This window comes from Hypanus sabinus, chromosome 1 (assembly GCF_030144855.1).
Source record: "Hypanus sabinus isolate sHypSab1 chromosome 1, sHypSab1.hap1, whole genome shotgun sequence".
NCBI lineage: Eukaryota > Metazoa > Chordata > Chondrichthyes > Myliobatiformes > Dasyatidae > Hypanus > Hypanus sabinus.
The window spans coordinates 46,084,351-46,107,953 of NC_082706.1; the positions used below are offsets into that span (position 1 = coordinate 46,084,351).

Sequence of the window (23,603 nt, forward strand, 5' to 3'; positions counted from 1 at the left end):
GGGGATAAAAAAACAGGGAAAATTGTATGTGGAGGAGGGGGGGTTACAAACTATGGGAGACGTATAGAAGCCAGAAAGTGTGGAGGGTCTTGGGGGGGGGGTAGGTTACGGACATGGACGTGCCAGAGGACAGAGGTATTGCAGAGACAGGGTGGGGTGTAGGGTCTAGAGGGTGGTTACAGAGAGAGGTTGAGGGCTCTGCCTGAGGGTCATTCCACAGTGGAGCATTCTCTCAGCTATACAAAAATAACATAATTGTTGGGTTGAAAAGGGTTAACCATTTGTGAAAACTTCCTCATTTTGTTTCCCCTTCCTGATTTAAGTAATCTCCTCACTGTTGTCCACACAGGGCAGCTGTTCGGGATGGGGGCAGGGGGCAGATGACACTGAGCCCTGAGGCGTCTGTCAGTGATTAATTCTGGAGACGATCATTGAAGTGCCTGCCATTGATTACTCCGGAGACGAGCAGCGGACTGATTCTGGGTATGTAATTTCCTGCTTTTAGCCAACACTGGCAAGAACTGATGTTTTAAGACGGTATACGGTATCTGATCATTGATGTGCTTTTTGGGGTTCTAGAGTCCTGTTTTTTGGTGGTGTGAAACACAGTACAGAGGTCTGATCACTGATGTGCTTTGTGTGGTTCTAGGTTCTCAGCTTTATCCAGCAAAGCAATGGGATCTCCAGCCCACCACACTCCTGCCATCTAGTCTGCCCATCTGCACTAATCCCATTTGTCCACATTGGGTCTGCAGCCTGCCATTCTAGTGCCTGTCCCAATGCCTCTTAAACATACTGACTGTGCCAGCCTGGGGCACCTTTGGCAACACATTCAAAATTAAACCAGCAGAAAATAATTTCCCCTCAGACCCCCTTTGAAACCCCTCGTTGGCACCTTCGCTCTGCATCCTCTTGTTGCTGGCACCTTGCCCATGACAAAAACCATTAAAGTAATCAGCCCTCTCTGCACCTCTCATAATATTCTATTCCTATCAGTCACCTCTTGGAGTCCTTCACTCCAGACAGAAAGAGGGGGTTAGAGAGAGGCAAGGGGAGAGAGATAAAGAGAGAAAAATCAAGCTCTATATCTCATTAAAACAGATGTTCTACAATCCAGGCAGCATTCTGGTAAATCTCCGTTGAGTTCTCTCCAGCACAATAACTTCCTTTTCAGAGTGCAATGTCTGTAACTGCACGTGATTCTCAAGGTACAGACTGTCCAGATGCTTGTAACATTGCAACATAGGAAATGAAAATGCTACAGAAACTCAATGAGTCAGACATTATATGGGATTTGCTGAGTTCCTCCTGCATTTTAGAAAGTCCTCCACTCATCAACTTTCCTTGGGGCCGTGCCATTTAGTATAGGGGTTGAATTTCCAAAGAGCATCACCTCACACTGTTAGGGTTAATTTCCACCTGCCATTGCATCACCGAACCTTTAACCTGAATCTTGTCCTGTGGCAACATTCAACACACTTCCTTGCTAATCACAACAGTGGCACTTTCAATTCCAACTGCATTCTTACTAATCTCCAAGCTCTAAAGACACAAATAATGGAAGATACAGGAATCTGGGACAACAAGCTATTTCAATAAGAAGGAGGGCTCCGCAGAAGCATTGCACTGTGAAGGAGCAGATTATCCAAGGGACAGTAGTGAGGGAGTGCATCACTATCAGAGGGACAGTACTCAGGGAATGCCGCACTGTCAGAATGCCAGTACTGAGGAAGAGCCTAACTGTCAGAGGGACAGTACTGAATTGAATTGAATTGACTTGATTTCTTACATCCTTAATATGCATCAGGAGTAAAAGTCTTTACATTACATCTCTGTCTAAATGTTCAATGTGCAATTTCTACTAATTTATAATAAATGTTACGTACAACAGGACAGGCAATGCAACATGGAAATACAATTGTTTCAGCATGAATTAATCAGTCTGATGGCCTGGTGGAAGAAACATTCCCAGATCCTGTTAGTCCTGGCTTTTATGGTATGGTACTGTTTCCCGGATGGTAGCAGCTGGAACAGTTTGTAGTTGGGGTAACGGGTCCCCATTGATCCTTCAGGCCCTTTTTACAAACCTGTCTTCGTAAATGTCATGAGTAGTGGGAAGTTCACAACTATGGAGGTGCTGTGCTGTCCACTCCACTCTCTACAGAGTCCTGCGATTGAGGGAAGTAGAGTTCCCATACCAGGCAGTGGTGCAGCCAGTCAGGATGCTTTCAATTCCGCCCCTGTAGACAGTCCTTAGGATGTGGGGGCCCATACCAAACTTCTTCAAGGGTATGACCAGCTCCTTTGTTTCTGCTACACTGAAGGAGATGTTGTTTTCTTGACACCACCGTGTCAGGGTGATGACTTCTCTGTAAGCTTCTTCAATATTATTTGAGATTAGGCCAAACACTGTTGTGTCGTCAGCAAAGTTAAGCTACCCAAGGCAGGGTGAAAGCCAAGGTCTTTGAGTTTCTTGTCGAGCCTGGAGGGAATTATGGTGTTGAATTCTGAGCTGCAGTCCAAGAACAGCATTCTCACATAAGAATCCCTCTGCTGCATTTGCAGAAGAATGGGCTGTGATGAGCTGTGGCGATTGCATCATCTGTCGATCGGTTGTGACTGTAGGTGAACTACAGGGGGTCTAGTGTGGGTGGCAGCATGGTACTAAGGGAGTGTCACACTGTCAGAGTGGCCGTTCTGATGGAATGTCAAACTCTCAGAGGAACAGCACTGAGGGAATGTCACACTGTCAGAGGGACAGCACTGAGGGAGTGTCACACTGTCAGAGGGACAGTACTGAGGGAGTGTCACACTGTCAGAGTGGCCGTTCTGATGGAATGTCAAACTCTCAGAGGAACAGCACTGAGGGAATGTCACACTGTCAGAGGGACAGCACTGAGGGAGTGTCACACTGTCAGAGGGACAGTACTGAGGGAGTGTCACACTGTCAGAGGGACAGTACTGAGGGAGTGTCACACTGTCAGAGGGACAATACTGAGGGAGTGTCACACTGTCAGAGGGACAGTACTGAGGGACTGTCGCACTGTCAGAGGGACAGTACTGAGGGAGTGTCACACTGTCAGAGGGACAGTACTGAGGGAGTGTCACACTGTCAGAGGGACAGAACTGAGGGAGAATCACACTGTCTGAGGGACAGCACTGAGGGAGTGTCACACTGTCAGAGGGTCAGTACTGAGGGAGTGTCACACTGTCAGTACTGAGGGAGTGTCACACTGTCAGTACTGAGGGAGTGTCACACTGTCAGAGGGACAGTACTGAGGGAGTGTCACACTGTCAGAGGGACAGTACTGAGGGAGTGTCAAATGGTCAGAGGGACAGCACTGAGGGAGTGTCACACTGTCAGAGGGGCAGTACTGAGGGAGTGTCACACTGTCAGAGGGACAGTACTGAGGGAGTGTCACACTGTCATAGAGACAGTACTGAGGGAGTGTCACACTGTCAGAGGGACAGTACTGAGGGAGTGTCACACTGTCAGAGGGACAGTACTGAGGGAGTGTCACATGGTCAGAGGGACAGCACTGAGGGAGTGTCACACTGTCAGAGGGACAGAACTGAGGGAGAATCACACTGTCTGAGGGACAGCACTGAGGGAGTGTCACACTGTCAGAGGGTCAGTACTGAGGGAGTGTCACACTGTCAGTACTGAGGGAGTGTCACACTGTCAGTACTGAGGGAGTGTCACACTGTCAGAGGGACAGTACTGAGGGAGTGTCACACTGTCAGAGGGACAGTACTGAGGGAGTGTCAAATGGTCAGAGGGACAGCACTGAGGGAGTGTCACACTGTCAGAGGGGCAGTACTGAGGGAGTGTCACACTGTCAGAGGGACAGTACTGAGGGAGTGTCACACTGTCATAGAGACAGTACTGAGGGAGTGTCACACTGTCAGAGGGACAGTACTGAGGGAGTGTCACACTGTCAGAGGGACAGTACTGAGGGAGTGTCACATGGTCAGAGGGACAGCACTGAGGGAGTGTCACACTGTCAGAGGGACAGTACTGAGGGATTGTCACACTGTCAGAGGGACAGTACTGAGGGAGTGTCACACTGTCAGAGGGACAGTACTGAGGGATTGTCACACTGTCAGAGGGACAGCACTGAGGGAGTGTCACACTGTCAGAGGGACAGTACTGAGGGAGTGTCACACTGTCTGAGGGACAGTACTGAGGGAGTGTCACACTGTCAGAGGGACAGTACTGAGGGAGTGTCACACTGTCAGAGGGACAGTACTGAGGGATTGTCACACTGTCTGAGGGACAGTACTGTGGGAGTCTCACAATGTCAGAGGTATAGTCCTGAGGGTGTATCAGACGATCAGAGGGGCAGTACTGAGGGAGTGTCATACAAATAATAATGGAATATCTCAGTATCAGTTCTATAATGCTCTCAACAAAAACTTGAACTAAGATCCTCAGTTGAGTATGCAATCTTTCATCTCTTGTTTGATAATCATTAATAACGTCACCCCTTTCATTGAAAACTGTCCCAACCTGTTCAGTCTCTCTTTATAACTCAAACCCTCTAATCCAGTGACATCCTCGTGATTCTTTCCTGCATTCTCTTCAGCTTAATGACATCCTTCCTGTAGCTGGGTGACCAGAACAGCACAAAATGCTCCAAGTGCAATCTGCTAACACATTGAACAGTTTTAAGATAACGTTCTAAGTTTAGTTCTCACTGTCCTGACCAATACGTCCAATGTACCAAACACCCCCTTCACCACTTTGTGTCAGTTTCCTGTTCCCTTCTGGTTCACAGGGGCCCAGTTCCTCTTTCAAACGTCTTCATTTTCAAAGCTCCCTTTAAAATGCCCAGTACAAGATTAAAAAGGAATGAATTAGAAGTGTGTGGGATTACTAATGGGAATAGCGTGGAACAGTCTGGGAATCTTCTTGTCCTTCACACTGATGTTGGATCCATGGCAGTTTGCTGGAGATTCATTATAACTACTTTGTTTTTCATTCTAAGGGCGGAAAACTGACGGAATATGCTGGATCTGAGAACAATCGGAAAGGTGTACTTCCTCCTGCCACTTCTTCAAGGTAAATCAGCAGCAGCTCAGTCATGTTTACAGGGTCAGTCTGTGCACAGGGCTAATGGCGGTGAGCTGTGATGGGTCTGGGATTTCAGCACAGACCCAGTGGGTCTAGTCGGGCTGGTGTGACACTAACCAGGGTACTCAGGGCTGAGTAGGGGGCTGGGCTGTGTGTCCGGCTGGTTAACTGAAAGAGCCAGAGTCGTACAACACATAAACAGGCCCTTCAGCCCAAATTGTTCCTGCTGACCAAGATTCCCATCTGAATTAGTCACAAATACAAGAGCTTCTGCAGATGCTGGAAATCTTGAGCATAGAATGATGAAAGGACTCAGCAGATTAGCAAAGAATCTCCGGAGAGGAATAAACACTTTTGACAGAGAACCTACATCTAAATATTTGGCCACACCTGCCCCATATTGTCCTAAACATCTCCTCTCCCTGTTCCTGTCCATATGTTGTTAATCTACCTGACTCAACAACTGCTCTGGCGCCTTGTTTCTAATGGAGTGGATGTGGACAGGACTTTTCCGATAGTGGTGGAGTCACGGACCAGAGGGCATTACCTTGGAACAGAATTGATCCTTTAGGACAGAGAAGAGGAGGGAATTCTTCAGTCAGAGTGTGGTGAATCTGTTGAATTAATTGCCACAGACAGCTGTGGAGGCTAATTCATTAGGTGTATTTAAAGCAGGTTGATATGTTCTTGATTAGTAAGGACCTCAAAGCTTACAGGGAGAAACAGGAGAATGGGGTTGAGAAGTATAATAAGTTAATCGTGATAGAATGGTGGTGCAAACTCGATGGGCTGAATGGCCTAATTCTGCTCCTATGTCTTAAGTTCTTACATATGGACCAGTTTCTGGGTGAAGAATTCACCCCTTAGGCCCCTATTAAATCTCCAATATCTGTGGTCTCGATATCCCAATCCTGGGAAAATAATTGTCCATTGACCCTATTCACACTATGTACGTTATAATTTCATACACCTCTGGATGATTCACCTCAGTCTCAGGTACTCCAGTGAGGAATGTCTCAACCAGTTCGACCTCTCTCTGTAACTCAGCCTCTCATAAGGCCAGTGGAAGCAGCTTGAAGAAGTTTGACTGGTGGGAATTGGATCCGTGCGGAGCAGTGGGGCAAGAGTGTGGCTCAAAAAGAGGAGTTAGTGACAACTCAGCAGTGTTGGTTCACAGTGGAAATGTGTGAAACCACAAGTGCTGAGCGTTCTCAGAACCAGACTGATTCAGTGTTTGGTATCACATGTCAGCCCCCATGATTCAAAGTGCGTTTATTATCAAAGCATGTACAATATACTATATACAATTTTGAGATGCGTCTCCTACCAGCAGCTACAAAACAAAGAAGCCCAATGGAACCCATTAAAAAAGACTGACCAACAGCCGATCCGCGGGTGGGTGGGAACACATTGTGCAAACAATAAAAGTAAGGAAATCATATTCAGAACTGATGGAGACTTCCGGTGGCTGTAATGGAGTAGGTTGTAGTAGCTACGTGCTCCGAAATTATTTGCGTACTTTGCTGTTTAAACCTATCTCAGTGAGAGCACCATGAGTAGAAAGCTGACAAAAAAGAGAGACTACTTTAGAGACTTTGACTGAAATGATTCAACAAATGTCAAAGAAACTCGAAAAATTGGATAAACTGGATGACTTGGAATCCAGGTTTGACTTGTTACAGAATTCCTTCGACCTGGTTAAATCTGAACTGAAAACGCTTAATCAGAAACTTGGAAGTATACAGCAGACTGTGAATGACCATGAAATTCGTATTAAGCTACACGAAGAATCTCTGCCGGTGTTGCAGAAGGATATCGAAGGTTTCAAGAGAATTTCTAAGGAACAAGTTAAAAAAACATGACGCGTTAGTGAAGAAACTTACAGATTTGGAGACCAGGTGTCCAAATTTGGAAACCGAAGGTGCAATATCAGAATTCTTGGACCCTGAAAAACTGGAGGGTCATCAACCTATTGATTTTTGTGCTCAAATGCTGAAAGATTTATTCCCTGATATATTATCGGAACTACCAAAATTTGAGCACGTTCACCGAGTTACCCCGCCTAATTGGGATCCCGCCAAACCTCACTCTATTATCATTCGCTTTTATGACTATCAGATTAAAGAACAGATCCTTCGTGAATCAAGGAAGAAATGCATATTACAATTTTGTGATCAACAGTTTCGGATCGTTCAAGATTATCCACCGGAAGTTTTAAGAGCTAGACAGGCTTTTAAAGAGGTCATGTCTGATCTTTTTAAGCTTGGCTGTTGTCTTTCTCTCAGAGATCCATGTAAACTCAAGGTTACTACTTCTGATAATAAGGTTTCTTGATTTACGAAGCCTGAAGAAGCTAAGAAACTTTTACAAAGTCTCCATCCTTAAAACAACTTTGAGTTGTTTTATGTTAAATGTTTTAATTTCAGGTGTTCAATCAAGTTCAATCAAATTGGCGTTTTGTTGATAACAAGGTTTTACAAAGTTTTAATCAGTTGTTTGACTAAGTAACTGGCGCCTTGTTATCTTTCAAACTATGCAAAATATGCAGGCAGACTGCATCCATTTTCCGTTTTGCTGTTTTTCGCAGCTCTTTTTAATCAATACGTTATATTCTCTCAGTGTTATGTAGGAAGCTATCTAAACCGCTTCCCTTTTTAATTATCTATTTGTTTCTTTACTCTTTTTTTGCACCCGCGAGTGTATGCTGTTTTACTTATTGATTTTCCATATTTGATTTTCCTTATCTGTCTTTCCTTTTTCACCAAGACTAATACTTATATTTTCCCATGGTTTTTTTTTATCGTAATTAGCAAACTTATTTACTTCGATTTTTTTTGTAAAAACATATATTTACAATCGTTTATTCAGCACAGCTATACATATAAATTTTCTGGAGCCACCGGAGTTTTGGGTTGGGAATGTTAGAATTAGCCTTCAGCCTCCCTTGGCTGATTTTTCTCTTTGAGGGGAGGGAGGGGGGAAATGGGTTCTTCTATAAAGCTGATTGGATGTTTTTACTGTTTTACTTATTCACTATCTACATGTCTGTGATTACTTTTTATACATTATTAGAGGATATTTGATGGATTCTTTTATTAATATACTCAGTTTCAATGTGAAAGGTCTAAATAACCCTGTTAAATGAAATAAGATTTTCTCTTATGTCCGGAAACTTAAAACTCATATAATCTTTCTCCAAGAAACCTATATTTACAAAGATGATATTTCACATTCTTTCAAAGGATGGAAGGATATACATTTTCACTCACCCTCTCAATGTAGATCGAGAGGTGTCTCTATCCTGTTTGATCAGAATTTATCCTTTATTCAACATAATGTAATTTCTGATACAAATGGACAATTTGTTATTGTTTTGGGTAGTCTTGGGAATAAACTAATCGTATTTGTTAATGTATATGCTCCAAATACAGATGACTCCTTGTTCTTTGAACATCTTTTCTCTTTTCTGCCTGATTTGAATCGGTATTCCTTAGTGATGGGTGGAAATTTTAATTTTTAGCTTGACCCTATATTAGACCACTCTTCAAGTAAAACCTCTGTCACTAATAAATCAGTCTTACTTTTTAAATATTTTTATCTCAATGTGGTATTCTTGACGTGTGGTGTTTTTTACACTCCCAAGAAAAGGAATATTCATATTTCTCTCAGGTTCATCATATGTACTCTCGGATTGATTATTTTTTTATAGATAGAAATTTGCTTCCACTGGTACGATCCTGTGATTATAAGGAGATTGCTTTGTCTGATCATGCACCTGTGCTTCTGGCTTTAAGATTACCTGTTTACTCTGGACCAAATAAAAGTTGGCATTTTAACTTATCATTGTTAGCTGATAAAAATTTTCTGAAGTTTTTGGAAAACCATATTACTTTTCTCTTTAAAGAAAATTTTAAAGGAGATACTGCTGGTACTATAGTCTGGGATACTTTTAAAGCATATATTCGTGGAGAAATTATCTGTTACTCTACCTATATAAAGAAAAAAGCTGACAAAGAAAGGTCTGACTTAGCAGCGACATTAAAAGATCTTGATCGAAAGTATGCCCTATCTCTAGATCCAAGTATATATAATAAGCATATTGAAATCCAATCCAAGTATAATCTCCTGTTGACTTACCCAATTGAGCGACAGCTGTTGAGAGATAAAACTCAATTTTACATTCACGGGGATAGAACTGGTAGTTTATTAGCCAATTGCTTAAAATCTTTTACAGTTCATCATCAAATCACAGAAATTTTTAAAGATAACGGAACTAAGACATCCGACCACACTGAAATTAACAACGTATTTAAAGACTTTTACCTTAAGTTGTATCAGTCTGACTCTTCTTCAGATGATGCCTATATGAATGCTTTTTTCAGTAATATCAACATTCCTACATTGTCTGCTGATAGTCTAACACAGTTAGATCAGCCTATTTCCAATGAACAAGTGGCTGTTTTATCAGAGTCCTTTAAATCAGGTAAACTCCTTCAATCTTTTTATGAAGCTTTTATTTCTCTTAGTCTTAAAAAAAATAAAAATTCAGCTGAATGTTCTTCATACAGATCGATTCCTTTATTAAATGTTGATGCAAAAATTTTAGCCAAAATCTTAGCTCAAACGCTTGAAAATATCCTACCATCTATTATATCACATGACCAGACAGGATTTATTAAAAATCGTTACTCACATTTTAATATATGTCAGTTATTGAATGTGATATATTCACCATCCAAAAAAATATCAGTGTATATTATCCTTAGATGCAGAAAAAGCCTTTGATAGGATTGAGTGGAATTATCTTTTTAAGACCTTAGAATAGTTTAATTTTGGGCTTAATTTTATTCATTGGGTTAAATTAATCTACTTGTCTCCTACCACTCAGGTTATTACTAACTCCCAAATTTCTAAGCCCTTTAAATTACAGCGGAGAACTAGACAAAGATGTCCTCTTAGTCCTTTATTCTTTGCTTTAGCTATAGAACCCTTAGCAATAGCACTTTGAGAAGCTAAGGACATTTCTGGTATACTAAAGCAAGGTATGTCACATAAAATTTCATTATATGCTGATGATATTTTACTTTCTATCTCTAACACTGAAACTTCTTTACTTTTGGTTCTTTCTTTAATCTCCCAGTTTAGTTCTTTTTCAGGATATAAGCTGAACCTACATAAAAGTGAGCTATTTCCTTTAAATGACCTAATGTCATCAAATGCCAAATTTCCGTTCAAAGTTGTTACAAGTCAATTTACATATTTGGGTGTAACAATTACTAAAAACTTCAAGAATTTATTCAAAGAAAACTTAAACCCCTTATTGAATTATGTGAAAAAGACACTTTCTAAATGGTCCCCTCTTTCTTTATCCCTAATTGGCTGAATTAATTCGATTAAAATGAAGATTCTTCCTAAATTTTTATATCTTTTTCAGGCCTTACCTATTTTTATTCCTAAGATGTACTTTGATTCTTTAGATTCAATTTTAACCTCTTATATTTGAAATAATAAACAAGCTCATTTAAGTAAAGTTTACTTACAAAGAAATAAAGAGATGGGTGGACTAGCCCTACCCAATTTTAGGTTTTACTATTGGGCTGCCAATATAAGGAATATTACTTTCTGGTCTTATTATATTTATTGTAAAGATTGCCCATCATGGGTCTCCTTAGAAGTTAATTCTGTAAAAAATTCCTCTATTGTCTCTCTTCTTGGATCATACTCTTCTTTTTCAGCAAATAAAACAACAGATAACATAATTGTTAAGCAAACTTTAAGGATCTGGTCTCAATTTAGAACATCTTTTGGTTTAGCGAATTTTTCATTATCATCTCCCATTCTCCTTAATTTTTTTTATCCCTTCCATGACTGATAAAGTCTTTAAAGATTGGAATAAATTAGGTATTAAGTTTTTTTGGGACCTGTTTATCTCAGGATCTCTTGCTTCATTTGACCAATTGTCAAATAAATTTGCACTCACCAAATCACATTTTTACAGATACCTTCATATTAGAGATTTTCTACGTTTCCAATTAGCTACTTTTCCTATAGGTCCTGATAAAAATTTACTGGATGATCTTTTAAATTTAAAACCTTTTGTTAATGGTTCTATTACCATTATCTATAACTTGTTGATTGATTCTAGACAAGACTTTTTAGATAAAATAAAAAAAGCTTGGGAGGATGACCTAATTTGTCAGATTTCTGATGATAGATGGAATAAATTTCTTAAACGGGTTAATAAATCATCTTTCTGTGCTCGTCATACTCTTGTACAATTTAAAGTGGTTCATAGTTCATAGAGCTTACATTTCTAAACAGAAGCTCTCCATTTTTTACCCGAATGTTTCTCCACTTTGTAATAAATGCAACTCTGCTGATGCTTCTTTAATTCATACGTTTTGGTTTTGCCCTACAATTGAAAAGTTTTGGCAGGAAGTATTTCATACCTTCTCTCAACTTTTTAGGGTCTAATTTGACCCAAATCCCCTTACTGCCTTGTTTGGTATTATTGCAAATGAAGATACAACTTTAAATACTCCTAACCTACAGGTTTTAGTTTTTACCTCTCTTTGAGCAAGAAGAGCAATCTTGCTTAAATAGGAGGAGTCTACTCCTACACATCTTCAATGGTTACGTGATATTAAGTTGTATTTAAATTTAGAAAAGATCCACTGCTCAGTCTTAAATTCGAAACAATCTTTTTATGATATGTGGAGACCTTTCCTAAATTACTTTTCCAATTTATAAAGTTTAACAAACAGTGCAGAGACTTTTATGTATATTTTTATCTTCTCTTCTTAAGTGAATTTTTTTTGCTAATTATCCATTATCATCCATCAGCTTTTTTCTTTGGTAGTTGGTAGGGGATTGACTTTTTTTAATAATATAAAAAGATTTCTTTTATGATGTATGACATACCTTTAAATTTTTGATTACAGAGTGGTATACCTTTATGTTTTATGCTATAACATTCTGATCAATTTTATTACAATATATGAATGTACACAAGTTATGTTGAGATGTACCTATGTGTTGCACTCTGTAAATCTTTTTTTCTCTGAATAAAAGTATTGTAAAAAGAAAGAAAGAACTGAAGATCTGGAAAGTGAGCCCACAGCCGTGACGCCAGTCATCAATGCAGCCGAAGTCCAATAGTGGTTGGTCACAGTCTCAGATCACCGCAGAGATGAATAAACCTCGTGGAGCAACAAGCCGAACCGGCTCACCTCTCACCTTTGGCTCTGACACCCTGACCCTTTCAATTAGTTCCGGCACTTAAATTATCCAAACTTCCTCGCTCTCCGACCTGAACCTTATCGCATCGATACGATGAAATTTTCAGCTCTTAATCCCTCCTGGTTTCACCTATCGACTGGTGTTTCTCTCCACCTCACCACCCCCACCTGTTAAATCCACTCCTCGTTTTCTTTTCGCCAGTCCTGCCGAAGTGTCTCGACCCGAAACGTCGATTGTAATTATTTTCCATAGATGCTACCTGGCCTGCTGTGTGTCACTTCGATACGCTCTCAGGCCCGAGCTCCACGCCCTAATTCAGCCTGTGCCCAACCTTGCGGGCACGACATATTGAAACCTGGGGTCTTCTCTCACTCTCGGGCCCGGACCCCACCTCCAAATCTGTCTCACCTCGGCTCGCATCGCCTCTGTTCTACCACATGGAATTGCCTCCAAATCTGCTCCAGCAATGGACAAACATTAGTTCATTCACTGCTCCCAGAACCAGAATCTCACGCGGCAACTGCTCTGCACTTTCCAGACTTCAATTCACACCACAAAAATGCCAGCACTTACAGTCTATTCAAAACTTTAGCTGCGAAAGGCTATTGCTTGCAGTTCTCATATCGGAGAAGAAAAGTGTGATTGGCACAGTTATTTAAAATTGTGCTTGCTACTAGAGTGTCGTCGCTGTGCGTCACCAGCGCCATCTTAAACCGAAGGGGGTGGTACTGAGGGAGGGTCACACTGTACCGGCTCTCTCTCCTGAAGTTGGAAAACTGCGGAAAATCCAAAAGAACAGGTTCAGAACCACCAGAGGGTTTTGGGAGTGTGGAGTGTGCAGGTTCTCTTCCTGGAAGGATTCTGAATCTGATGTTTTCGGTCCTTGTGTCTCAAGGGCTGAGGAGGTGCTGCATCTGACGGGTTCGTTTCTTAAAGTTTGTCAGCAACAGGGATGGATTTATCCCATTTTGTAACAGGGAAAATCCTTCCCTTTAGGAGTGCCGAGCCCAGGGCAACTCCTGAGTGAAGAGGACTTTAGGTTTAGTTTTTCCCAGTGGCATGTACGGCACCGAAGTGTTTATTTGTACACTGCAAAGATACCGCCTGTTCTCCCTCCCCTCTCTGATCTGGCCTTCCACTGGTTGTATAACTGTGAATACTCCCAGCGGCCGTGTCTAATTTCATGGCGCGCCGCAGCTCTAGGAAGTCGGCATCGAAGTCATATGGGGAAGCTGCGGCTTCTGGAGTTACATCTTGCGAAGTGTGTCACCCTTTCAAATATTTGGCCTTGAAAAATGCCATGCAATGCACTGCATCAACTTCAGCAGTAGGAATGGTGCTTTAAAAGCCACGGCTGAGACTTTTGGTGGCCATGAAGGTTTTGTTACGGCTGCGAAATTGAACGGGAAGACCATATTCTATTTGAGACCTGGCAGAGATGTGTTTCTGTCCTTGAGTAGGGATTTCTTTATGGTAGAGCCAGTGTTGGCTCCCGTGAAGGTGGTTATATTTTCCGATTCCCACCTTTACATCTCCGATGTGGCCCTCCTCCCTTGCCTGCGTTCACTGCATGAGCTGTGGTCAGAAATACCCCCAATGTGGTACAGGACACCTCCGCTGTTCTCCTTTCTGGGCCGGTTGCTTATGCAACCAGAGCAGGGTGAGGATACAGATGGGGGCATTCAGGTGCAATTTGAGGGGAATTATTTTAGCATTTCTTGGGCCATGGGCCAACCGCGATCCCATACCTGAAAAAAAGTTTGGGCATATTAGAAAGAATTGCCCGAACTGCCAGGCTGCTAAGACCACCTCGGAAACACGAGGTGGCACTGCTGGGCCTTCCCGGGGTGATCCTCCTCCCCTTGCTGATTTCCGCCCCCTCCCCAACCCCGTGCCACTGGCGGTAAGGGGTCGACATGGAAGACGCTGAGCTTGGGTTCAGGTAACGGGCAGGAAGGCAAAGCAAAAGAAGAAACGTCTCGAGGCCTTTACACCAGAGATAGAGCATGAGGTTACTGCTGAACCAGACTCAGAGGATCCGATGGTGTCTGAGCGCCAACAAAGGCCTGGGGAAGTGGGAAGTGATACCTGAGTCTGAGGGCGCCTCGGAAATCGAATTTAACGGGCCGCAGAAGCCTCATGGTCTGAAGATACGGAGAGATGCGTCCACTAGATTTGCAGACCAGGGCCCCCATCGAAGGGAAGGATTTGCCTTATGCTGAGTATGTCTGCCCAGATCTGGAGGATAGCCCTGCCACACAAGGTCCTCTGGCGGCTTGGTTTCTCTGGAGCTTACGTCCTTCAGGCTGGTGAGTGGCCTCATATTAGGAGCTTGTGAATGCCTTCGGTTGAGACTGTGTGCCCAGAGCACCCATCCTCTGGGGAGGAGGAAAGCCCTGGAGAACAGGGATCGCCTGTGAGTGGAGAGTCACCGGTGGGGTTACTCTCTCAAACTGTTGCCTCAATGGAGGCCGTGCCCTGCTAAGGGAATTCGGCCCCAGTTTATGGGAGTAGCCCTGGATCACCATCCCACGCAGTTATGGGAGGGGACTCTGCTAATGCTGCTTCTGGCAGTCTACCTGGGCTAGCTGAAGAAGTCTGGCGAACTGGCAGGACTTATAGACAAAGATCTCTGCCCAGCTGGTCGAGCATACTTCATGCAATTTCATACCGGTGAAGGGCACTAGCAATAAATCAGTTGGTTGCCTCCATGATCACTTTCGTCCCACCCATTGCTTTTGTTTCCAGACGAGGCTGGTGGACGTGTGGGGCAATAAGAGGCACTGGGTGTTTGCTGGGGTCCGGAGTCTTCCAGTTGTGGAAGGCGGTCAGTCTTTGGTGCACGTACCTGCGCTGCTAGCAGCTCTCTGCTTCAGGATCCTGCAGCGATATTTCCGCACCGAGTACCCTCCGAGACAGCATGGTGTGGCGATGCACTTTCTCCACTGGGGACAATGCGCTGTCAAAAGGCAAGCATCTGTGGGAACTCCCCCAGTTTTATCGAGGGCTGTTGTGAGAAACGGGTGGTCAGGGTTCTCCTGCCCCAGCGGGGGATGGAGCTCTCCATGGGAGTGGGACCTGCCCCAACCCCATTATAATGGTTGTCACGGAGGCTCTGGTGTGCGGAGGTCTCCGGCTGTGCTCACACTTGGTCAGCTGGAGATTCGCCTTTTGAAAGGGGCCCAGATATTGCAACCGTCCTGCGGCAATGCCCACCATGCATTCCATGATGCGCCGAGGCAGCTGTTGTAAGGGCCCCTTTTCACTTCCTTGTCTTCGTCTGCGGACCAGACTCGCGGTGGTGATCTGTTTTACCATTCGGCGGCGGCGGAGGCCCCCAGCGGAAATCTCTTAATGTAGGATCCCTTTCCCTGTACAGTGGGGAACTGGGGTGGAAGGTCCCGCATCGGGCAGTACCGTGTAAAAGGTTTTCAAGTCAGTTCAATGACGCCTGTCCATTCTGTGACCAGGAGTCAAGGCATCACGCTTGTGTGGAAGGTGAGAGGTTACAGTCCCGATCTGAATATCTGAAGGGGCTCCTCCAGCTTTTGCGTGCACTTCAGCCCCGCGCTCCTCATATACAGGCACCCAGTATCGCAGGTAGGGGTCGCTGAGAGGATTTAGTGGCGGGCTTGCTCCCGGACTTGGCCAAGGTGCCCATTCAGGGATCCATGCAGTGGCATCTGAGGGCTCTGCCCGGGACAAACTTCCTGCCCCTCTGTGGGGGTACGTTCATGTCCAACTGTCATCGGTGAGTGAGCATGCAGTTACCAGAGTACAGTGGGAGATTTCCGGGAACGGTACCCCCTAGGGAACTGGCCGATTTACAGACAGTAATAATAATATTTTAATTTGAACTTGTTTGCTGTCTTGGAACTACTTTATGTTTGTACTTCATGTATTTTTGTGTGAATAAGTTTTTGTGGTTTTGTAAAAGAAAAGGGGGTGTTGCAGAATGAACACTACACAGGTCAGAGAAGTATTTGTGAGTCACACATTCAGAATCACGCGTTGTTAAAGGCGATTTTATTGTCAGATGCAGAAGTCCATGTATGGACAGGCGCGATGAAAAACTTATTTACAGCAACAGCACCGGCACTTCACATCAGATAGACACCATTCCGAAGAAAAACATTCGAATGGCCATGATGTACCGTAAAGTTACACATTGACTGGGCTGCAGTATCAGCGGGACTTTGCAGTGGGGTGGCTGTACTGTATTGTTGAAAGGGACAATTTGTGAGAATGCTGCACTGTGGTAGCGACAGCGACATATGGTCAGGGGACAGTACTGAGGGTATACTGACCTGTTGGAGGGGTTTGTGGAGCGATGAACTACACGCTGTGAACGGCATTACTGGACGAAAGCAGAGGGCCATTAAGGTTGGACAGTACAGATGGAATAGCTCACTCCTGGATGGTTCGTGTGTTCTGTGATTTGGTTGGGGTTTAGTATTGGGTAAAGCCAGTGTTAATCCTTGGTCACCGGCATCTGTGGTTCTGGATCATAAGCATGTCGGCACGAGAGATTGCATCTTTGTCCCTGTGGGAGTCATACTGATCCACATTCATTCCTGGATCCCAATAGATCTGTAAGATCTGATAGATCTAATGCAGCAGATGGAAAGAAGGAGAAATGACACATTGAATTTCACACAGGAAGTGATTCCCAAAGGAAGATAGGAGAGAGATATTGGACACTCCATTTCTTCCTGTCGTTTTAGACGCCAACCCTGTCGTCAATTCTTCCTGACAGTGCTAAACCAACTCCATTGGTCCTGAGACCAATGAGCCAATACAGAATTAATCAGCTCCCTGCACCCACACCCCGACTAACATGTCCCCACCATCCGTGAGGAGCCCTGGTGGGTTTCCTTGTGTCTCCCACACTCAGTACACACCATGTCCACAGTGCAGGAGTGATAAAGGGGGTGGATATCAAGTCCGAAGTGTTCACAAGCCGACCATTACCAAACATTGTTCATTCTCTCCTCAGGCACAGTGTCGAAGGAGTGGAGAGCTGACACACCATCAGATGTGACAGCACAGAGAGGTTTGTGTGCCCGGATTCCATGCCACTATCGTTATCCGTCACGTCTGAATATGAAGTCAAGGACTGGTATCTGGTATAACAGTGAAAAACCGAAAAATCGTCATATAGTCTTTCACTCCCGTGATCACAGAAATGAGACACTGAAGTTTCGTTATCGGACCCGTTTGTCTGGAGACTTGAATGATGATGACTGTTCCCTGGTTATAGACAACATCACTCAGGAAGATGAAGGGCCATACTTTTTCAGGATTGAATTTAAAGGAAAGAAGCGTTACAACTATCTCCCTGCTACGTGGCTCCGTGTTTCTGGTAGGTGTTCTGTGCGGTCACTAAATAACAGACATTCACCAATCAGTGGGAAATAATATAAACCTTTACTCGGTCCATATTCACATTGTCAGGAAACTTCTCAGAGTTACGTGCAGATTCTTGCCGAATTAGACACCTTTGCACGTGGCAGAGTTCAGCTTTCCACCGACCCTCTACTCCTTCTCCTTCTCCATCTAGACCATCCGTACATCCTTCCATTCTATCATCAACTGTCTTTTATCCACCATCCAGGCCATGCCCTGATCTCACTACTAACATCGGGCAGGAGGTACAGAAGCCTTGTGTCCCACACCCCCAGTTCAGGAACAGTTATTCCCCTTCAAACACCAGTCTCCTGGAATGGTGTGGATAACCTCAAACACCCCTACGCTGAGCTGATTCTATCACTGACAGACTCACTTTTAAGGACTCTCCACAACTTATGTTCTCAATACTGATTTTCCTTTATTATCACTTTTTCTTCTGCACGTTGGTTGTTGTCAGTCTTTGTCTGCTTATCTGTAGATTATTGTAAATTCTATTCTATTTTCTCCCTGTAAATGCCTTCAAGAAAAAGAATCTCAGGATAGTATATGTTAACAACCTGTTTATGTACTTTGTGACTAAATTTACTTCGGACTTCTTGAACTCATCTCCCCCATGACCAGGTCCACTTGTCTCACTGTCTGGGGAAGGACGTACCCCACTGGATGTATCAGTGACTGGGTGATATTGAGGCTCTCAGTGGAGGACTCTGATTCCCATTTCCCCTCTCAACAGCTTTCAGAACAGTAATGAACCCCACACTGTTCAACTTTCCCTCACACTCTACCCTCATTGTTCAGGGATCATCCTGTAAACATCTTTCCTGTTGTGGAACTGGGATTTCTATCTGAACTGATGCATCTTGTGATATTGAACTAAAAGGATCCATTTCTCTGTGTTAGATTTCACAGATAAACCCATGATATTCGCTGGTGAACTTGTTGAAGAAAAGTCTGTGACCATAACCTGCATCTTCAACACCACGTGTAATGGAACTTCACCCACCTTAACCTGGGTCACCCCCACGGATGTACCACCATCAGTCTCAAGCAGTGTAACTCGGTGGCACAACACTCTGACATATACTTCTGTCCTGACCATGACCCCAGCGCTCAAACACCACGGGCAAAGTCTCACCTGCAGAGTCAGATACCCATCTGTTTCATCGGAGCAGACCCTCTCACTGACTGTGCAGTGTAAGTATGGGGATCAGTTATCATACAGGTACAGCAATACTCTGCAGAGTACACAGAAATATGCTACAAATTTCAGTATGAGGATAAAGAAATAGTGATAAACGTTGCCCTAAATATCACAGAGAAATCCCACTTGAAGGATTTTCATCTTTTCTCGGATGCTGAGGGCCGCTGGGCTCTGGATTTACCAACTCATCTGAAACAGTTTCAGTAGCGTCCTGCCGCATCGCTGTCCTAGCAATGCAGCTTTCTGAACGCATTGCTCCCCACTGCCCCCACTTCGGGGCAGGGTTGGTTCACCCGCTCACTGCCACCATGCGTTATCGTAAACAGCGAACTGGGAGTAGGCAGCCTACTGCCTTCTTGGAGTTTGAGCGGAGGACACAAGGCCACCTGCATCCCCTTGTCATCCTTCTGGAAACAGCACTAGGAGAGTCCCCTCCATCTTCACCGACCGCAACACCCTCCTTCCGAATAACTGCGCGGGATGGAGCACTTCAGTAGGGCACTCCGCCTCGATTGAGAGAGCAATTTGGGAAACTAATCCCACTGGTAGCCTTCCACCCACAGGCATTCGCTGTTCTTCAGGGCTTTCCCCCTTCCCAGAGGATACTCGCTGTGGGCGCGCAGCCTGTCTCCTCTCACGGCCCCTGTACTACGGCACCAGCCCGGAGGACGCGTGCTCAGGAGATGCCACCCCAGAGGCAGGCTGCCCTATGGCAGAGCCATCCTCAACCTCCGTCGTCACTGGCGCGGGGAGTGGGGTCGGCGACAGGAGGAGGAACGGCAAGAGGGGTACAGCGGGGGAAGGCCCGGTGGTGTCGGTTTGTGCCTTCGTGATGGAGTTAGCAGCCTGGTGGTTCGGGCAATTCTTCCAATATGTTCAAATTCTTTGTAGGCATCGCATCGTGGGCGGCCAGTAGCCCACGGAATAGTGCAACAATGCCCCTGAAATTGTACCTGAAAGCATCCCCACCCCGCTCCAGCAGCGTAAGCAGACAGCTCGGAAAGGAGAAAAGGTGGTTAAATCCCCGCGGAAGTGTCCTGTACCGCAATGGGGTTATACTTGACTGCACTTCACCCAGAGAACGCTGGCTGTATGTCAGTGGACGTCGGAAAATAGAACCATCTGCATGGGGACCAACATTGGCTCCACCGTTATGGAAACCCTCCCCGCCTTTAACCCCCTACTCAGGACCAGAAACACAGACCGCAGGTAGAAAACGGTTTTCCAGTTCGATTTCTCAGATGCAAGAACGCATTCACGACCCCCAACAGCCTTAGCCATGACTTTCAAAGCGTCATTCCTACTGACTGAAGTCGGTACAGTACATTGTACAGCATTTTTCAGGGTTATTTTAATTTGAAAGGGGGACCCACTTCGCGAGATGTATGTCCGGAGTCCGCATCCTCCGCGTATGACTGCGTTGCCGACATCTTGGAGCTGAAGCCTGCCATGACGGTCGCTACTCTGTCCGTAATTCGACAGCTACACGACTGTAAACCCAGCGGGGCGCCAGCAAATAATCTCTCTGAAAGAAATAGTTCAGAGACGGGATGGTAATTGGGGATCATGCGTGGATAGGCTGGCTGGGAGGTCCGTGCGGTGGAAAAACGTCAGCGCTATCCGTGCCGCTGCCCAGTTGAGTCGGCTCTTCCTCCGGCCGCTCCGAAGTCCCAAAGTCCACTCACCCAGTCGATCTGGGCCAGGCACTCCAAACGCGTGGGGCGGGGGGGGGGGGGGCTACTTTTTCAACATGGAATTAATATGTTTCCGCTCCCGACAACATCTAATACTCGAACTTTAGCAATCCGTCAGCCGCAGCCGCTGCTAAGAGCTGGAGAAACACGGACTGAAAACTTTAAAAACTTCTTGCAGGAAAGAATCGCAGTCCACTCTCCAATTTTTCTGCAATTTCCAACTTTAGGAGAGAGAGCTTGTTCGTATCAAAATTATAGTGGTTTATTTATAGACACAATACCATCAATTTATAAGACAGTAGTTACACTCTAACGACTACCGTAGTACGGTTACTGCCGTCTATAAAACAGTCTGTGCTGCGGTGGGGCCACCGTACACAGAAATCCCCCATTGTGTCCGCTACGACCGCGCGCTGTCTCTCCAAGGACAGCCGGGCACGGACGCATCCTCGGTGAAGGGGCAAGTAGTCGGCCCGGGCAGCGACCACTTTCCAGCTCCTAGACCCGTGGATGGCCATCTTGGCCAGGCCCAGGACCAAGCCCACCGGGAGATTCTCTGAGATCGCCAGACTCAGGAAGACTCCGGAGACCCAATGCTTCCTATTCTCCGGAAGAAGTCCACCAGCCTCTTCTGGGTCCGGGACCGGGACCAATGCAGTCAACCGGTGCGACACCATGGAGGCGATCCGCGGACTGATCTCGGAAGCCCTCCTACGGTACGAGAACGCACGAAGGAGGCCTGACCAGCGCCCCAGCCAGACAGAGATCCTCGTCTCCAACTCGCGCCGGTTCGCCGGCCAGGCCTCCTCTATCCCGCCCAGGTTGACTCCCAAGTAGAGGAGGTCCCTGGTGTTCCAAGCCCTCCGGTAGGGTGTAGGCGAAGGGAAATCTGATTTAACATAGTGTTAGGGTTTTTCGGGTGGGTTTAGGAACCTCTGATCGTGGAAATAAGGTGTCGAACCTCTTTTAGGTGTTAAAAAGGCGCACGAGCATGGCATTACTTATCCATGTATCCTCACGTGGTTCAAATATACATGCTCGTAGACGTGAACACACCAACACAGTCACCCACGCACTCAGAAAGAGAGAGAAGCACAGAAGTAATTACACAGGACACACACACACACACACACACACACACACACACACCCCACAGACACACACACACACACACCCCACAGACACACACCTACCTGCATTCCTGCCCTCCCTCCCTCCCTCTGTCTGACCTTCTTGGCTCGGCTCAGATTTTCGTGGAATATCAGGTCCCACAAACACCAGATCCACGGGACCCTGGTGAGTTGCTCTGCCGTCTCCAGAGACCTTCAGCACTTCCCCATGTAACCCATCACTCCCCACTTTACCTGACATGGGGGTGAGCAGGGCTGACCCATGGGAAGGAAAAAATGAATCTGACATCCCACAAACCCCACCAGGCTCACTCCTCCTTTATCCGCCGTGTCCCACGTCTGACACAAAATGGTTGGTTTACACATCGTTTGAAGCATCCAAAAGATTGGAGCAGTTTGAGGTTGGGGAAAGTTCCTTCTTGTTGTCCAGGAGCACCGAGTCCCAGATGCTGGGCGCATTTAATTTGTCTTGCCATAAGTTAATGTTGAAGATGTGGAATTCTTTGGAATTCCAGTGAGTACAGTCCCAGGCCACTCAATTTCAAATCACAGTCCAACCCCCTCACCTCTGGAATCAACCTGGTGAGCCTCCTCAGCACTGCCTTCAAAGCCAGTATACCCTTCCTCAAGTAAAGGGACCAGAACTGTCTGCAGTACTCCAGATGCGGCCTCACCAGTACCCTGTACAGTTGCAGCAAAATCTCCCTGATCTTAAATTTAATCTATCTAGCAATGAAGGCCAACATCCCATTTGTCTTCTTGATATCCTGCTGTACCTGCAAGCCAACCCTTTGTATTTAATGCACAACCACTCTGAAAGTCTTTCTGCACAGCAACATGCTGCAATTTTAACCATTTAAATAATATTCTGCTCTCCACTTGCCTTCCAAAGTGGATAACCTCACATTTACCAACATCGTATTCTATCTGCCAGCCCTTGCTTTATTTGTATCTTTCCGCAGACTCTCTGTATCTTCTGCACAATTTGCTTTTCCACTCAATTTAGTAACATCAGCACAATTTGATACACTGCACTCAGTCCCCTCTTCCAGATTGTTAATGTATATCATGAACAGTTGTGGGCCCAGCACCGAACCCTGCTCACCACTGATTGCCAACCAGAGTAACACCCACGTATTCCAACTCCCTGCTTTCTATCAGTTAAGCAATCTTCTATCCATGCTAATGCGTCACTACCAATTCTATGATTCCTTATCTTATGGATAAGTCTTTTATGTGGCACCTTATTGAAAGTTTTCTGGAAATCCAAGTAAATAATTTCCATCTGTTTCCAGTTTCTAGTATAAGTAGTTCAACATAATGTCATGGGGTGCAGGGGCTGTTCCTGGGTCATACTATTCTACATTCTATGTACATTGGAATGCATTGCAAAGGTGAAATGGAATTGTTTGCAAAAATCATTCACATGGTTGACATTTGGAATTGTGTTCTCATGCTTAAATCTGTGGTTGTCTTTATTAGACGCTCCAAAGAATCTCTCCATCACTTCTCCTGAAAACAGGAACAATTCCTGGGTGAATACGAAGGAAGGGATTCCTACATCGATCCTCTGCTCCGTCCAGAGTTTCCCAGTGTCTAATCTAACGTGGAGACATCTCGGTGTCACACTGAACACAACAAGTTCCAGTAATGAACTATGGCTGGAATTTCCTCAGGTGACCCCCCAGCAGGCTGGAGTCTATCAGTGTGTGGCAGAGAATGAATATGGGACAGCGGAGAGGGCCATCACCCTCAGTGTGGAGTGTAAGTAGATGCATTGCTACATCTCTAAGTACAAATGCAAAGTCAGTGGACTATTTACCTTTCAATACACAATACACACTCAGTGACTGTTA

The 23,603-nt window shown here is 45.1% G+C and overlaps 1 protein-coding gene across 2 annotated transcripts in view; it reads left to right on the forward strand.

The window, feature by feature from the left end:
• The first annotated feature begins 356 nt into the window (after positions 1-356).
• LOC132393425 (myelin-associated glycoprotein-like) overlaps positions 357-23,603 on the forward strand; it is a 32,983-nt gene continuing 9,736 nt past the window's right edge. For both annotated transcript variants that reach the window (XM_059968643.1, XM_059968651.1), the window contains exons 1-5: positions 357-483; positions 4,989-5,062; positions 17,310-17,675; positions 18,623-18,916; positions 23,230-23,511. In XM_059968643.1, coding sequence (XP_059824626.1) covers positions 5,008-5,062; positions 17,310-17,675; positions 18,623-18,916; positions 23,230-23,511 — 997 coding nt within the window. In that variant the 5' untranslated portion in view covers positions 357-483; positions 4,989-5,007. The remainder of the gene's footprint in view (positions 484-4,988; positions 5,063-17,309; positions 17,676-18,622; positions 18,917-23,229; positions 23,512-23,603) is intronic.